General features: G+C 39.6%; 1 protein-coding gene and 1 long non-coding RNA gene across 3 annotated transcripts in view; one reads left to right on the top strand and one right to left on the bottom strand.

The window, feature by feature from the left end:
* The window catches only part of hecw2a (HECT, C2 and WW domain containing E3 ubiquitin protein ligase 2a), a 39,222-nt gene extending 24,147 nt beyond the window's left edge, over positions 1-15,075 (top strand). For both annotated transcript variants that reach the window (XM_019267759.2, XM_019267758.2), the window contains exons 19-30: positions 41-124; positions 1,148-1,230; positions 1,921-2,041; positions 2,580-2,693; positions 3,616-3,768; positions 4,544-4,642; positions 6,125-6,254; positions 6,362-6,508; positions 7,655-7,769; positions 9,801-9,886; positions 10,113-10,225; positions 11,850-15,075. In XM_019267759.2, coding sequence (XP_019123304.2) covers positions 41-124; positions 1,148-1,230; positions 1,921-2,041; positions 2,580-2,693; positions 3,616-3,768; positions 4,544-4,642; positions 6,125-6,254; positions 6,362-6,508; positions 7,655-7,769; positions 9,801-9,886; positions 10,113-10,225; positions 11,850-11,961 — 1,357 coding nt within the window. In that variant the 3' untranslated portion in view covers positions 11,962-15,075. The remainder of the gene's footprint in view (positions 1-40; positions 125-1,147; positions 1,231-1,920; positions 2,042-2,579; positions 2,694-3,615; positions 3,769-4,543; positions 4,643-6,124; positions 6,255-6,361; positions 6,509-7,654; positions 7,770-9,800; positions 9,887-10,112; positions 10,226-11,849) is intronic.
* On the bottom strand, positions 5,823-17,821 carry LOC113746928 (uncharacterized). Its single transcript, XR_003463227.1, has 4 exons — positions 17,694-17,821; positions 17,361-17,362; positions 15,780-15,847; positions 5,823-6,176 (listed from the first exon to the last, which is right to left on the bottom strand). It is a non-coding gene; the product is annotated as an uncharacterized LOC113746928 (long non-coding RNA).
* Positions 17,822-18,030: the final 209 nt, after the last annotated feature.

The following is an 18,030-nucleotide window of genomic DNA, read 5'->3' as shown; positions in this document are numbered from 1 at the left end:
TTGTGTCACTTTACCTCATGACATGTCGGTGTGTTTGCAGGGAGAAGGTGCAGTTTATTCGCAGTGAGGGAGTCAGTGGGCTGGCTCGTCTCTCTAGCGATGCTGACCTCGTCATGCTGCTGAGGTGAGTCCTCTGCATGTGTGTGTGTGTCTGTTGTTATATGCAGTTGTATGTAACCAAGTACAAGTGTTGATCTTGAGTGCAAATTCAAGATACTTTACTTGTGTATTTCCATTTTATGTAACTTTATATTTCTACTCCACAGCATCTTAAATCTTGTACTTTTTATTCAATTTATCTGACAGCTTTAGTTTTAGTTACTTTACAGATTACAATTTTTCAGATCCTTCCTGTCCAGGGAAAACACACAAAAAGTCAACACAAACGCAGATGGGTAGGTAAAGTGGACAAAAAGTAACTTCAATAATTTACTGAACAGGCAGGTTAACACAAAAGGCAGCTGATGAGTCCAGGTTAAGGAGGAGGAGCACTAAGACCAAACAACACAGAACAATACAAGACTCAGGAGCAAAGGCAGATATGGACTAAACAAAGGGGAACCAATAGACCTTTTCACAGGAGCCATTTTAACACAATAGGGTCAATGCAGGTGTTTCCAGTGGTTCAGCACTGTTTTAATTAGTATAATTGGTAACACCTGTGTTTACCTCACTATTTCATGTCAAAATGGCTGCTGTGAAGAAGCTCTATTAACTAATTGAAAAAATGGCTGAAAAAAGACAAAGATGGGAAGTAAAGTAACACAAGACAACTTAGAAAAGTCTCTTTCAACATACATCAGGAAATACTAAACCAGAAACCCATATCCATGACAACTTTCTTGAATTAGCTGGAAAAGTCATGAAACCTTTTAGAGATTTGTAGTAGATTTGTAGCAACGCTACAAACAAAATACCATGATGCATTGTTGTAGATTAAACTAGTTATAAAGTAGCTAAAATGAGCTCCTTAACCTTTTACTACAGCAGTAGAATGCAGCATACACATTAATGCAGCAGTAATAATGATACAACGGCATCATGTAGCATAGTACTTTTCCTCGGGTAAAGGATAAGAATACTTCTTCCATCACTGCATATACTGTATGACTTTCTGACGGTGTTTCTTCGTCTCTCTCATCTCCAGCCTATTTGAGGAGGAGGTGATGTCATATGTACCACCATTACTCCACCCGAGTTACTGCCTCTCCTCCCCTCAGAGCTCCCCTGGTAAGTCTTTGTCTCTTAAGTGCTGTTGTGGTGATGCAGACACAAAGTTTATCGACATGATACACCTTTTCTCACCTTTATTAAATTCTTACCTTTGTTATTAAATTTCATGCCTTCCACCCGGAGGTTTGGTTTACATTGTTTCACTAAATAAAAGAAGCAATTTCTTTGGTAGCTTCATATGTAACACAGGTCGATGTCAACATGAAACATGAATTATCTCGCATACTTTAAACGTACACTCACATTCCCTCATGCTGTACTTTAATGCCCTTAGTATAAACAAAAATAATACTGATAAATCGATGATCAAACTGTCTGTCCTTCTGCACACACCTCTGTGTACGGTATACTATACTATACAGTCAGGTGAAGAGTAGATGTGTCTCTGTGTAGTGTGCATGTCTCAAATGAACGACAGCTGTACCACTCTGACACCAAATATCAATCCAGGATTAACCTGCACACAGTACTTCCGCTTCTCGGATTTCGATTCAGGCTTTAGTTGATTTCCGCTCAGGATCATTAAAATTTAATTTTATCTCAATCTTCCTGTATCTGTTTTCCTTTGTCTGTTTTCAACTCTCTTGTGGCCAATGCCTGACTTTCATCATCTATTTTCTCCTTTTTCCTTTCTTCTTTTGTCTGTCTTTCTTTCCGTTCCTCCTTGCTCTCTCATTCATATTTAAGGAACCCAGCGAGCCAATGCCCGCGCTCCTGCTCCCTATAAGAGAGATTTTGAGGCGAAACTGAGGAACTTCTATCGAAAGTTGGAGACCAAGGGTTATGGACAGGGACCGGGAAAAGTCAAGTAAGTTTAAACCCTACAGCTGAAAGAGATTTATGTGTAGATTGTCTGATAATTATTGACTTTTGTATATCATGTAACAGACTGGTGCTGGACCCCCCTGATGCCTCCATGTACATAATGTTAAAATATGTTAAAGTGCCCTTCCAGTGGACAAAACGTGATAAAGTGCCCTCTACGGTGTCCTTCCAGTGGACGAACCCTGATAAAGTGCCCTTTAGGGTGTCCTTTCAGAGGACAAAATGTGATAAAGTGCCCTTTAGGGTGTCCTTCCAGTGGACAGATCCTGATAAGGTGCCCTTTAGGGTGTCCTTCCAGTGGACAAACCCTGATAAGGTGCCCTTTAGGGTGTCCTTCCAGAGGACAAAACCTGACAAAGTGCCCTTTAGGGTGTCCTTCTAATTCCGTAAAGCGATTGTACCTGGAGCACAAAGTTACATAGTGCAAGAACAATTTTACAATACAACAGTTTTACAATGTTACCTCTGGATTTACATCAGGTCTAATACTGCTGAATCTGTGTTTTTGTGTGTGCTCCTAGGCTCATCATACGCAGGGATCACCTCCTGGAGGACGCCTTTAACCAGATCATGTGTTACTCCCGTAAAGACTTACAGAGGAGTAAACTTTACGTCAGCTTTGTGGGCGAGGACGGGTGAGAAAGATGCATTTCATTCCCAATTCATCTCCTTATCAATACTCAAGCGTAAAATGTGTGTTTCGCTAAGTGTAATTGATCCAGGGCAGTTTTGCTCGGCATTCGTTCTTATCTTAAGTTTCAAAATGTACAATTACTCACACATCTGATGACATCCCAGTAAATTCACAGTCTTCTGGTGAATGAGCAGCTGGAGCAAGTGGGTTGGAAAAGAGCTACTACTAACGAATATTAGCAGGTAGAGTTACTGTAAACAAACATGGTCATTACAGAGATGATTGGCAGTGTCTACACCCTAAGAAAAAATGTTTTTTTATAAGTCCTTTGTAAAACTTTTTTATCCTTAAGAACCCTTTTGTACTGTTTTAGGTTCTTTGGGGAACTGAACTTAAAAATAGGTTCTCCAACTTTTGGTGCTTTGAAAACCCTTTTTATGTTTAATAATCTTTCAAAGTACTGATGACTGCTTCTTTAAGTGACCTGGTTTGAACACCTTTAAACAGCCTTTTTATTTTGAATCTGAAGTACTTTAACTAAAAGCTGCTTTATGTCTAACCTATTGATTAACTTGTGGGTGTGTGATAAAATTATTGTTGTGGTGCCATTTCTAAATGTAAAGGAAAAAAATACTTTTTAGAGAGAGCAATTAGTGATGTGTTGTTTTATTGTTTAATCTGACAGGCTTTTCTTATGAGGTATGTGACAAGTGTGAAAAAAACAACCCGAATTATAATACAAAAGTGCTTTTAGTGCTTAGAAATGTTACTGATGTACAATGCTGATGATTGTTGGAGTTCATCATTGCTAATGTAACCACCAGCTCTCTAGATTTTGCTTTTTATTGATAGCACAGAAGAACAAGAGTCACTGATTCACTCTTCCTGCTGACATGTATACATTGATTGTGTATTGATTGCAGGCTGGACTACAGTGGACCCTCCAGAGAGTTTTTCTTTCTGGTGTCCAGAGAACTGTTCAACCCCTACTACGGCCTGTTTGAATATTCAGCCAATGACACGTACACCGTCCAGATCAGCCCCATGTCCGCCTTCGTAGACAACCACCATGAATGGTGAGGTTTCCATATATATCTGCTGTACCTGCAGTATTAAACTGTCTACTTTTTTTCATTGAACTTAGTCTGCTGCTTCAGCTGCTGCTAAAGTGTTCATCTTGTCTACTCTGACTGCTCTGCGCTGATCCAAAAATAGAAGTCATTTATGGGGTGCTGTGTAAAAATTGGATCAGCGATTTGTGGCTCACCAGTTTTGCCTCAGTGACACTTGGTTGGATGGGATGCATGATCAGACTGATGGGCAGATCAGAAAATCCTACTATCATAGGCTGGACCAGCTGGATAAACTCAAGTCTTCAGGGGTTTGTTTATCACGCAAAGTGGCACTTATCAAATTGAGGAATGTGAAACTAATACTTATGTTCTTATAGACAATCTTTCTGATGTTTGAGAGGTTTTCAAGATAAGATAGAGAGTCTTTAAAGTGTGCGGTGAGTGGAAAGCAGCACAGCTACTCATCTTTCCTGCTGGTTCAGTTTACTACCAACAAATCTTGAGGTGATTTTATTTTTTCTCATGGACAATGTCACCATTAGGAGGATCCTCAGTCAGAAAGTGATCTTTGAATTTCACTTAAGCCTGCTAAATACTAGATAAAGTACACAGAAGCCGACGACATCAACAGTGTTTATGCATCTGTAGACCAAAGATTTAAAATCTGTTTGCTACGTTCAATATCTAACAGAGTAAACTTTCTTCATGTGGTGCTCAGAAAAATTATTTGAAGGGAATATTCTGATGCTGAAGCCTGTATTTTCCATGCTGTGTTCAGGTTTCGTTTTAGTGGGCGTATCCTGGGCCTGGCTCTCGTCCATCAGTACCTGCTTGATGCCTTCTTTACCCGACCTTTCTACAAGGGGCTTCTTCGCATGTAAGTCCCGCAGTCTGCTTCTCTCTGATCTCCCACTTCATACCAACCTGCAGGGTGCCAGCATATCCTATCAGATCCCCCTCGCTAGCTCCATAAGACTGCGCTGTTTCAGTCAGATCCTCTCAGCCAGCAGCTGACTGAGTTTCCCATCAGTAGGAGCAGCCCCTTTATTAATAGCTTTGTCCAAACAACCTAAACCCTGCCAAATGTCTGCACTAAGGGCAGATGTTTATGTAATAATAAGAGTTCTCAACCTCTCCAGCAACATGGAGCCTTTTTTGGTTCCAACATTGTTGTGCAGTATTTATCAAACAAACACAGAGGTATTTTAGATATTTTTAAAACATCACACAGATCATGCTGCATAACAGGGAAATGTGCAGATGATGATGCATGAGATATCTATTTTATTTCTGATTTTCTGTAATGGTACAATGTAAAAAAGATCATCATCATTTTCATGTTTTTAAAAGTGAAAAAAGTAATCTGGTAAGTGGTAATTTTCATGTTGCTGATTCGCCAAAATGTAAAGAAATATAAGCTAAAAGCAACTATAAACTGCACTATACTTCCTGTTTACATCACCCAATCCATGATGGGAACAATAGTGGGAAAATAAAATCTATTCATGCCATAAGGAACAAAAAGATAAGGAGAATTAGCCTTTTGTTTTATTATCAACACATTAATTGGAATTAATAAGATTACTAAGAATGTCTCATGCTTCTTACATCCCTGTAACACTGATACTCTCCTGTATATATTCATACAGTATACTCATATCTGTGGTGCTGAAAGCATGTGGAAAATCATAGACAGTATGAAGAATGGATGCCGTATCCATGATGTTTCAGAAGAGCTGTTGTGAAGCTGTTGTGAAGCATCCTGGCAGCCTGCACCCAACTAGCCTAAAAATGGGAAAAGACGTGGAACATGCATGCAGCTGAGGTGGACTAAATGAAGCCTGGTTGCTCAGACAAGCCACCTGTCAATCAAAGCAGCCGCTCACAGATCATAAAGTCACCCTCAGTACAGTTGTCATGAATTTCTGAGTAGTAGAACTTGAAAATTACAATAAATGAAATCTCTAGCTAAAACACGGAGTGACAATACAATAAGGTTAAAGGTACATTTAAAGGGAAGATAAAAGTCAAGACCAAGAAACGTCCAGAGTCTTACATAAGATGAAAAGTGGGTTCTGTTTTCTACTTCATTTATTATCTTTGTGTCTCTGTAAGCTCTTTTATCTCTCGGTTTCAGCCTGAAAGATAAAGAATTGCAAATGCAAACACATTGTCTTGTCATGCATCACACACACAAGACATGTTTACTGCCTTTAGCTATCATTGGGGAAAGCTATCTTACCCTGTTACACATTGGACAATTAACCTTTAACCTCCCTCTTTACAATCAGCCGTGATTTATATGATTAGGGCAACTTATCAATACCTTGTCGACCCCTTTTCGCCTGCACCCATGCAGCCCATGTGACCTGAGTGACCTGGAGTTCCTGGATGAAGAGTTCCACCAGAGCCTGCAGTGGATGAAGGACAACGACATTGAGGACATGCTGGACCTCACCTTCACTGTCAATGAGGAGGTTTTCGGACAGGTATGGGGGACTGAACGGGATGTATTAGTTTAATTTGTGACTGCAGCCTGGTAAAAAAAAAAATAAATAAATCTGCAAGTTATTCATGTCTGTGTGTAATTCTGCAGATTACAGAGAGAGAGCTGAAGCCGGGCGGGGCTGGTATCCCTGTGTCAGAGAAGAACAAGAAGGAGTACATTGAGCGGATGGTCAAGTGGCGTATAGAGAGGGGAGTGGCCCAGCAGACGGAGAGTCTCGTCCGAGGTTTCTATGAGGTACGGCACTTAACATCTGAGCCTCTCTCGAAAGGGCAATGAGTACGATTTTCTTCTTTGTAGCACATCGTTTCTTTGCTCTGATCAATACCAATGACGCAGTCTGGCTGCGTCATTGCATCAGGCGCTGACCCACACTCCATCTGACATGTGGCATTTTTAGTACTAGATGATGGTGCTTTTGGGCAAGCGACTGGTGTCACAGTACACTTCAACTATAAAGGATAAAAACAATTGTGATCATGCCAAAAGAGCAAATGGTCCATTGATTCCAACTATGAAAATGGCTTACGTAATGCTCTTAGATGCTTTGGCCATTCAGTCGAGAGAATAGGGATCGAGCAGATCTATTGGATGAGACGGATGAATGACTGCTGAGCCATTTCAGATTGGCAAGAGCACTGCTTTAAGATTTGTGCAATACTTCTTCTTCTTCTTCTTTTTCTTCTTTTTTTTCTTCTTCTTCTTCTTCTTCTTCTTCTTCTTCTTCTTCTTCACACGCCTTCAATTTATGGTCAAGTGGGCTTCATCAATAAGTTTATGCATGAGGTCCAGTGTTTAAGTTTTGTTCTAAGTTCTTCTAAGGACACGTTCCTACCAAGCATGTGCGCAGTGGCCTGTTTAAACTCTGAATAACAACAGATAAACTTGTGTTTATTCCTCTTAAATATTTGGAACTTATTCAGATTTATAACTATAAGAAGATGGATGCTGACAGTCCTACATGCTGTTTAAGCTCAGGATGACAAAATGAACCAAGAGTGGATTGTAATCTTGACCGGTGCCCATATTCCGCTTTGTCTCATGTGTTTTTATAAATTGTACAAACCCCAACCCCTTGCTTAAGTCCCTCGCATGGCAGGATGACAGATAACATGTCTTTGTGGGCTGCATGTGTTAGCCTTGGTTTTCTAAACAAATCAAATCCAACATTTACTGTAAACAAACCAATGAAAACTTTTTCCAGAGCCACCGATGTTTATCCTTCAGCCATCTGTGTTGCTGTGTATCTCCACAATAAGGATTGCCTCAATTCTCTGAAATCCCTCAAACAATCTGACATACGTGGGAAGGCTGTGATAAATGAATAGACTGTACCATATGTGACACCATGTGTTCATCTGTTTGCATGTGTGTGTTTGCTAGGTGGTGGACGTGCGACTGGTGTCTGTATTTGATGCCAGGGAGCTGGAGCTGGTGATTGCAGGCACTGCAGAGATCGACCTGGCAGACTGGAGAAACAACACAGAGTACAGAGGAGGTATGTAAAGCTGCAGGGAGGCAACAGAGCGGAGATGTAGATGAAAGTGTTCATGGCACACTGACAGCAACCTTGCCAAATCTTGCCAAATGCATACACTGGTTCACCTTTTAAGTGGCATATTCATCCATAACTTGAAGCTGTAAGTGTGCAGCCAAGTTTTTTCTCAGCCAACAATTCTCCTTTTCCTTGTTGCCTGAAGTAGGAAAGTAGGAGAGTAGGAAGTAGGAAGGCTAATGTCTATAGAGAGGTGAAGTCCCTCTCTTTCCAGAGCCCACCAAGGGGTCTAATGTAGGTAAAAATATGTATGGTAGTCAACAGCGAGAGACAAATAATTTAAAAAGACACAAGAAACACAAATTTCTTGAAAAATGATCTTTTAAAACATCATATGTGTAATCCACGGCACAACTCAAACAAGATCAAGAAATTATTTGTCTTGCCGTTGACTACCGTACATAATTTTACCAAAATAAGGTCAGATGGTGGTCCACTCTCTATATATATATTATTCTGTAAATACAGATACATAATTAAGTTAGATGGTGTGATGCTTACACTAATTAAAACAAGTCAAATACAGCCACAAAGAATCTGCTCTCACATCGAAGGCCCCCATGATTTTGCATTAGCCAACAAGAAATCAACATATCCACAAAAGTCAGTCACTCGATGCCTGAGCTGGTACAAACTGAGCATCCTCAGTATTAGTCAGTAGACTTTCAAACTATCATACAAAACTACAGTTTAGAGTGTTTTAACTTAGCGTCTGGTACAGTCACCTAAACTGTTGATCTAAGAAGGAGAACTGGAAAACCACAAAAGCCTCTAAAATCTCAACAAGAGCAATAATGTGCATCCTGACAGGTAGTTGGACAAATTTCCACTTTGGTTACATTTACATTTAGTCATTCAGCTGACACTTTTATCCAAAACGACTTAATAAAAAAGAGAAACGATCAACAAGGACATGTTAGTGCAGCAATAAGTACTACTCGCATAGACACAAATGACAGTTAGAGGGGGACGCCCCTGCTCTGGTAGGAACTGGTAGTGCATTCAACAGGGAACAACAGACGAGAAGAGTTTGGATTGCCCTGAGCGTATGGGTGGCAGAGCCAGGCATCGTTCATTGGAGAATGGTCAGGAGGTGACATGCCTGTACAAAAAACTACAAAGACTTGCATCATGATCTTTTAAATTGCCAAACATACATGTAATTCAAACAGTATCAAGAAGTTATTGGTGGACAATAAAGATATATTCTATTTGATCATAAATGAGCTCCAAATGGCTGTTGAAGAACAGATGGAGCCCTCCTGAAATGCTTCCAGTGTACATTTCAACTGCGACACAGACGTGATGTTCTAGCACAACCAGAATGTGACAAAGCCGCATTCATCTAGCGGGTGAAAATTTATGCAAAAAGAAGCGTAAACAGAGCTTTGATGGTTGTGATGTTCCTCGCATGGAGAAAGTTTGTCAAATTATTTTTTTATTTAATTTCACAAAATGTTTTAACTACTTACAAAAAATTAGTCTGAGAAACACTGTTTCCATTTAACAACTCTATTAAGGTTTCCTGTAATCTATTGGGCACTTGAAACTTTGTTTGGGAGTTGTTGCTATTTCATTATTGTAATACACATTTTTTACAAGCATGCAAGAGCCAGTGTCCAAAACCATTTATAAGAGATCACATTAAAAGGCTTTTTAAGGGTCTGGCCAATACAGTTGAAAAGCTGCCAGCAGCAGAGGGGGACAAGAGAGCTCAAACTGACAATAGTCCATGACTCAGTGTGAAGCTCTTTTAATAGAGGAATCGACTGAGATGTACAAAACAGCTTTGTCCATTAAACATTAAACTGCAGTGCCCATTAAAAGACACACACACACACACACACACACACACAGAGTGGAAAAATAGTGAGATCAGGAGGTGGACGGGAGACGTGAGAAACAGGGGACAGAGAGGCCCTATTTGTTATTCATCTGACTCATGCACCATCATCATCATCTATCTCCCCGCAGGTTACCATGACAACCACATAGTGATTCGCTGGTTCTGGGCAGCTGTGGAGAGGTTCAACAATGAGCAGAGGCTGAGACTGCTGCAGGTAGGCACGTGCGTGACCGCATGCACACGAGGGCTGCCCCCGTGTGGAGGCTGGGCGCCCTGCAGACAGATTTTTATCTAACTAGATTATTCAGTTTAGACGCGATTTCTTGTTTTCATTGAATTCGGAAAATTTAAGTGACACTGCTTGTGTAATTCATATTAAACTTATTATTAAAGACTAATTTACATCAGTTTTAGGTTTCACGCCTTCTTCTCTTCTCTAGTTTGTGACAGGCACATCCAGTATTCCCTACGAGGGATTTGCATCTCTACGGGGCAGTAACGGACCGCGCAGATTCTGTGTGGAGAAGTGGGGAAAAATCACCTCCTTACCCAGGTAAGATGTCCAATGCAGAGTGTACAGTAATGTGATTTTTTTCATCACTACACATTTATATTTTATATCCATCTTCTCTGATCTAAATACTGATCATTACACAAGTTTAAACAGTTACAAGTGATGGCCTTTCTGGGCACAATAAGTCATAAAAGTTTTAGTATTTTACTATCACAGACAACTAACTAATGACCAACACTGAATGTTTATGGATCTAAAGGATTAAACATTAAACTCTATACCTACCTTTTCTCAACGTTTTTGCTTTTTGCATTTGCTAATTGTAACGTGCTTTGGTGGCTATTGTGAAAATGTTTATTTCATTAACATATTGAGGTTTAAATACATTTTAAATGCTTTGGCTTTGGTGTGTGTGTAGATATTTTATAATATTATATTATATATATTGTATGGTATAATATTCTTGGAGTAGAGTGGTGCAGTTTCCTTTTTCTAAGCAAGGCGGAGGCTACAAATAAAGAAAACATTTTAGAAAAAAGTTACGTGTAAGATTTGACCCCCCTGCCCACTGCAATCTTTTTTGTGAAGTCCCTCACCAAATATGATAAACACAGTATATCAGTAGATACCTGCTGCCTTAAAGGTACAGCTTTAATTTTTTATTTTGAATAATTAATTTCATTCTTTAATTAACAATAATCATGTATACAAATGCCATATATGCAGGTTTCTGTCTGAGAATAATTTGCAAAACATTTGTATAAGCTGATTCATTTAAAGGTCCCATATTTTACCCTTCTCCTGTTTTTTATTTGAGGTTTTGACCCATAAGAACATTTTTTGTGGTTTAATATAAAAACCATCTCAGTGTTGTTTTAGATCTCCTGTCTCACACTTCTTTCTGGAGCCCTAGCATGAACAGGATGTTTTGTGTTGTTGTGTCTCATTAATATTAATGAGCCTCTATTTATTGAGCCTCTTTATTATTCTGTTTATTATTGTTATTCTTATTATTTATTATTCTATCATTGTCTCACTGTTTTCTGAGTGAAGCATGGCCAAGCCAACCTCATGTAACAGATTTTAGCATAATAATGCCTTAATATAGTTTGAACAGTTGAGTCATGTTAGATTAAGAATCAGTACAGTTGTCATGAACGGGGAAATTAGCTGCTGAGTTTTTTGTACCAGGCTGTTGTAATGTTTAGTACAGCTGTTAGAGACACAGACCTTTATTTTGAAATTATATTGAACCGGAACTGGTTAACAGGATGCTGGATGTAACCTGAGATGTAACAGAGCGGTAGAAATTCAAAAAATATGTATAAGAAACTTCTGGACAACTGCATGAACCTGGCATTATTTTAAGATAGACTGATAGTCACAACAGCTGTAAACATGTTTATTTATGCTGTGGATATCATGGGGGCTTATGGAGACTTGTTCTATAGCCAGCTTCAAGTGGCCGTTTGAGAAACTGCAGTTTTTGGGACTTCGGTGTTGGCTTGACTTCACAGCCACGGATTGCCACCTGATTCTAATGCACTGCAAAGAAACGATCAAATATATATTGTAGCTTTTTTCAATATATTTTAACACTGACTTTTCACAGATGAGTCATCTCGATAATCATGATCATCTTTTGCCATGTGTGTCTTCACAGGGCTCACACTTGCTTTAATCGACTGGACCTCCCACCTTACCCCTCCTTCTCCATGCTCTACGAGAAGCTGGTCACTGCTGTAGAGGAGACGAGCACGTTCGGTTTGGAGTAACCTCATATCAGCTCACACCCGGGTTTAACTTGGGAGAGAGGAGCATCTGGATATCCACTTTTCTCCCTCCGGAGAGACATGGAAGATAAAACTAATATCCTCAAAAGGCAACTAAACCCTCCCCCTTCCTCCTCTGTGGATAACTGCTGCTTTTTCCGACTGGCTTTTCGTCACTCAGTATGCAGGCCTCGTTCTAATTCTCTGCCTTTCTTTAATACAAACCGATGAAGCATCTTCTGGAAGAAAGTCAGAGAATCGGAGAATAGTTTGAAAAGCTGTACAGTACAATTTCTTTGTTTTCATGATAACCTTTGTTCATTGAGCCACATGTGTGCTTTATCTCTTCAGTTAATGGCCTTGTTTACTGGATTTCTAGCACCCTACCCTCCTTCTCCTCAAACCTGCACCTCAGAGACAGCTGCTCAAAAAACCACTAAGCTCCCTTCTCTCTCTCTCTCCCTGGACCTCTAAACTGTGTCCTTTCTGCACTGGGGCTGCGACGTTATGAACTATAATACACACACACACTAGTCACCTTTGCACAAAACACACACAAACATTTTGTTTCTATTGACGGTGCAAACAAGTGTTTCCCCCAAGATTTTTTTTATCAGAATGGAAAGATTTTAGACACACAACTGGATGTTGGCTGGTCCTCCTTGCCTGTCTGAGAGCAGGGGATACACTAGTGTGCACAAATACACACTGAAACACATAAACATACACACGATACGCATAAATCAAGTTGTTTTGAGACTGAAAATTCACTTGTTTTCACTGTTTTGATTCCTGAATACGCTGGACAATGAGTCACAAATCAGTGACATTTATGGACAGTCATAGACCCATTGTGATAATGAAGGCAGGTGCTGGTCAGGACTGTTACCTTCAATACTGCAACATCTGAGCTCTTACATGGGCACGAAAAGGTAAAGACTCATCTGAGACAGGCAGCCCTTGTGTTTACTTGACAAGGACACCCAGTACTATCACACACACACGCACGCACGCACACACACACACACACACACACACACACACACACACGCGCACACACACACGCACATAACACATGCATACAGTATTGCACCATTAGCCTTGATGCTGTGGGTGCACTCACTCCAGTATACAGTATACATTTACTGACACACTTTGGTGTCATTCAAATGCATTTACCATGAGTCATAGATGCATTTTCTCACACAGACAGATCATAAGTATGACACACAACGTCCTTCTTGCCGATGTAATCGCCTCCCACCCTGTGAAAGTGATGAATGTACAAAATAAGTGATTGAATGTATGAACCTCAAGCAACTCTGTTCTCCGCCTGAGGAAGATTTCCAGCAGGCTGAAGAGGAAACACAAAGTGAAAGAAAGAAATTCAGAAGTGGAGGGAAAGGAATTCAAACGTGATGTGGTTGCTTGAGGAACGAGGACGCGCTTTGCTCGATGTTAAGGCCTTGTTAAACTGAAAGACACGAAACCGGTGCCGCACAGGTGCCTGGTCTGGGTGCAGTGGTGGGATCCTTTTAGTGCCTCTTGAGTTTTCCTGATCATAAAGTGAAATTTCATAAGGGAAACTATTTAATTTCCTTGTAAAGATTTGATCAAATCCATGTGTCTCACAAATCAGAGATGGAGAAAGTTAAGGAGCTGTGGTTTCAACACAAGAGGGCAGTATGGTGTGCTCTGAAAAAACAGAAGAATGACCTGACCAGGTGTGATGATGTCAGGAACAAGCACTGACATTTAGGGCTGTATGGATATTGTACTTTAGACCTTTTGGCATACACATCCATGCCAGACAATAGTTTTGTCTTGAAAGCATGTGATAAAACTAACTCTTAAGTGCACGGCCCAAACCCTGAGGACCCTTTCAGTCAGTCTCTCACACACTTCTTTCCTACATGCACACACACACTCACACACACATACTCGTTTTCTATGGGGAGCATGCAAGATTACACCTACTGTACAGAGTCCTGTTGGAGCTAGACCACAGGGGCTGGAATAGTGCTAGAGAGCCCCACATGTGACGCAAGATGTGGAGGCAGACTTTCGTATCCCAGCCCCCCCTCTCCCAGTCCAATACTGCATGCGGGATCTTCCTGGTCAGCTCTGTGAGCTGCGCTGGGGCAGAAACCCCTAGATGGCGTTGTGTTATAGCTCGATATTGCATGCTGAAATAGTGCAACACACTGTCCTTACTAGCTTTTTTTGCATGAGGATATTGCTATCCGTTCAGAAAAAGGGGTGAGGGAGCTGGTTAAGTTGTGTCACTATGGTTGTGGCACTCACTTGAGGCATGCGGCCTTATGCTTACCTGGCACTGTCATACCTTGAGTGTTGAATCATAGGATGAGGGTGAAGTCAATAGGTGCTTTAGTTGACTTGGTTTTAGCTCTGGGAACGGACAATGTGTGGATGCAATACAGTAGTCTGGTTTCTCTATGACAGTGTAACGGGGAGTATCTCGGCAGCATGTTTCAAAAATGTTGTTACTTTCACGTGCGTGTCTGCCTATCTTAGTAATAGGTCGATGGTTATGATTCATTGCTCGTGGATCAGTGGTGAATCTATAGGGCTGTTTTGATTTTGTGAAATGTGAGAGCACATGTACGTGTACCATGTGTGCAGTCCTGTTTGTCTCTTTGTATATAAATGTATACGTATGTCTGTCCTGTTGTGTGTATAAATATATATTTTGCACCGAATGTACCAAAGGTTTGGGGCTTGCAAAGTCAACCATTAGGCCTGCTCTCTCTATTTCAGTCTAACACATCCCACTTCTGGCTTCTGCCAAATCTCTACAGAGCATCACCTCATGTCCGCTTGAGGGGCAGATTTGTGGCATGGGCAACAACGCTTTACATTAGGATATACATTCACTCAGTTTTCCATAAAGAGGCTTTTCTGCTGCAGAAGATTGGTAAGATTGATTACTTGCTTCACATCCAAATGAAGACAGTCGCACCTCTTCGTCTTTCCTAGTACATTTCTGACAGGACCCGGCTCCGGTTTTCAGAATTTCACTCTATGCAAAGCTCCTGTATGTGTGTCTCCATTTCACCCCAATGATTGTAATAAAAGAGAACAAATGGCAAATTTTGATTAATGCTACATGACCCTTATTTATCTGTTACAGGAGTTTTGTACCAATTGAAAGAGTAAATAAGAAAATGTATTATCTTTATAGTACATGATACAACTCAACATTACCTTTCCTTGATTAAACAATCCTTAAACAAACTTTTCTAGTCAAATATGTCATTAGTGCAACAACATGAGTATATTTAAACATAACATCAAATTATACAACTATCCCTATATATATGTAATACATTTAGAATTGCAAGTTGCTATAAGATTTTGGTTTCTTTACGTGTTAGGTGGAACTTCAAGATGATAATAAATTTTATTTCTGCTCATTTCTGAAGAAAAACTTAATGAAATTACAAGTTAAAATTATAAGATATTAACTACTACAACTACCGCTAAGGTATAATGTCAACATAAACCATAGAATATGACAATACTGAAAATATGCCATACTAAGTAAAATTTTGGCTCATCTTTCTCTCAAATGTGATGCAGTATCTCATAATTTGAATTGGCTATTTCTAAATTCTGACACAGTTATGACTCTATGATAACTATGTAAACTAGCCATAATTTTGACTTATAAGTCAGAATTTTTAGATGTTAAAATGATGACAAATTAAAGCCAAGTCACTCTTGGTTCGTTAGTGACGGTTGTTGTTGTGAGTCGTTAAAATCACATGAGGTTTGGTGTGAAGAGCAGTTGTTCAGGTCACCTGAGCTCCGGTGTGGCCGATGGTCGTTGGAGTCACATGAGGCCGAGTGTGAAGTGCTGTTCAGTCTCCTGGGAAGAAATGAAAGGACAGCATTGTAGGTGGGGTAAGTGGTGTAAGTGGTGTCTGAGTCCTCCACCTCATTTGAGGGATGGTTTGTCTACTTTTACTTTTAGCCACCTTCACTCCTTTTTCAAACCACCTGTCTTTCCTGTCCATAATGCAAACATCATTGTCACTAAAGGAGTGTCCCCAATGTGTAAGAAAAATTAAGAAAATACATTTTGACTTAGTTGGACATATACAGTATTAAACATCCCATGATTATTAGCTCATTCCTGAACCTTTCAATTATTTTACTATTCTTAGTGCAAATTATTTGTCTTCAGTCACTATTATATATAGTTTTTTGTGACTAAATTGAACTCATTTTCCCCATTTACATTGATTATAGAGGATTTGAAAATCAAGTAACAGAAATAAAATATAAGATAAGATAAGATACACTTTAATTATCCCACACAATGAAATTTACTTTACTTTAATGTACTTGTCACAGTAGCTGGTATACACATGGTTGATAAGAAATTATTCATAAATAAGAAATATATAGAAAATCTTGTGAAGTCATGCTAGTGTTGAAGAGTCTGACAGCTGCTGGAATGAAAGACCTCTGGTAGCGCTCCTTCTTACATGGTGGGAGTAGCAGTCTGTTGCTAAAGGAGCTGTTTATGGCCTCCACAGTCTCATGCAGGAGGTGGGAGGAGTTGTTCATGGTGGATATCAGCTTTGCTAACATCTTGCTATCAAGATCACACCAATCGACAAATTCCATGATGACCACCCAGTACTCTTGCTCATTTCCTTCTGATACACGTCCAACGCTGTCAGCGTGTCTAAAGCCTGATATGTACAGGCTGATTATATTCCCTAATAGGTAAAACATAAATAAATGGTGTGAATAATACAGAAAATATCCAGACCTAGGAGTACCCAAGATAAAGAAATTGTGTTATGTCCTAGTCCAGTATGTCTCCACTATTATGACAGAGGTTAAAATACAGCAGTGTAGCCTAACCCTGTTCAACTACAGACAGTTCACATGAGTCAAAATTACTCGTAGTAAAAAAAAAAATTATTGTTGACTGTTGATGAATCTTGAACAGAGCCAACTCAAGAACCAGAGCGAATTTGGTGGAAAAGGCATACACCTGATCCACACTGCTCTATTTTCTGTTTAGAGATGCAGAACATTTTACCTCCACTTATTATTTTGTTGTCACGTTTTAGCTCTAATCATGTAACTAATCATGGATGTATGATTGCTACTAAAGCATACTTTCAATATAATAACTCATATAAACCAATAATAAGTACATTTGGCTCATCTTTCTCTCTAACGTGATGCAGTATCTCATAATTTAGGACCGGCTATTTAAACATTTTGACATAGTTATGACTCTATGATAACTCTACCAATACTTTTGACTTATAAGCCATAATTTTTACATAGCCTGTTAAAATGATGACTACCACCAAGTCAAAAGTAAGACGTTAAAGGTCCAATGAGTAAGATTTAGTGACATCTAGTGGTTAATTTGCAGACTGCAACCAACTGAACACTCCTCACCCCTTTCAAGCTAGTGGGTTTATTTGTTATGTGTAAGTTAATACAGGGTCAACAATACCATGAAATGTGTTGAACAAGAGGAACCGGTCAGTTCAGCGTTAAGAGCACTAGAGAGTGTAACTACACATGAGAATAAAAATAAGCTAAATAATAAAATATAAAACTATAAAATGGTAGGTAAAAAGAACAATATAGAAATACAAAATAAAAACACAAAATACACTAAAATATATGTCCTTATGACTAGTATAATCCATCTTTAGCCAATAAATTCCCCTAAATCTTACAGTCTGTGAAAGTTCTGTCATCCAGGTCATGTTTCTTAGAGAAGGGTTAAATCTGGGACAACTCCCTTGACCTAGATCCATGAAGACGATCCACATCTCAACCCAGAGGATCTTCAGTTCTGACTGACTGGTAGGGAAACCCAGCATTATGTATTTTATTTATTCCAGAGAGTAAGTAAAGACCTTTCCACCAGACATCAGTGTTACTGGTACCACAGTATGAGAACCAATGTCCTAGTCTAATTGTAAAATAAAATTCAGTTTATCCATTTGCACTTCTCATTATAACTTCTAACTCTTCACCTGTCCAGTGCATATAGTCACAGAGTGAATGGTT

The sequence above is a fragment of the Larimichthys crocea genome, chromosome I, assembly GCF_000972845.2.
Source record: "Larimichthys crocea isolate SSNF chromosome I, L_crocea_2.0, whole genome shotgun sequence".
NCBI classification, from domain to species: domain Eukaryota; kingdom Metazoa; phylum Chordata; class Actinopteri; family Sciaenidae; genus Larimichthys; species Larimichthys crocea.
This window is presented reverse-complemented; position numbering and strand designations above follow the sequence as displayed.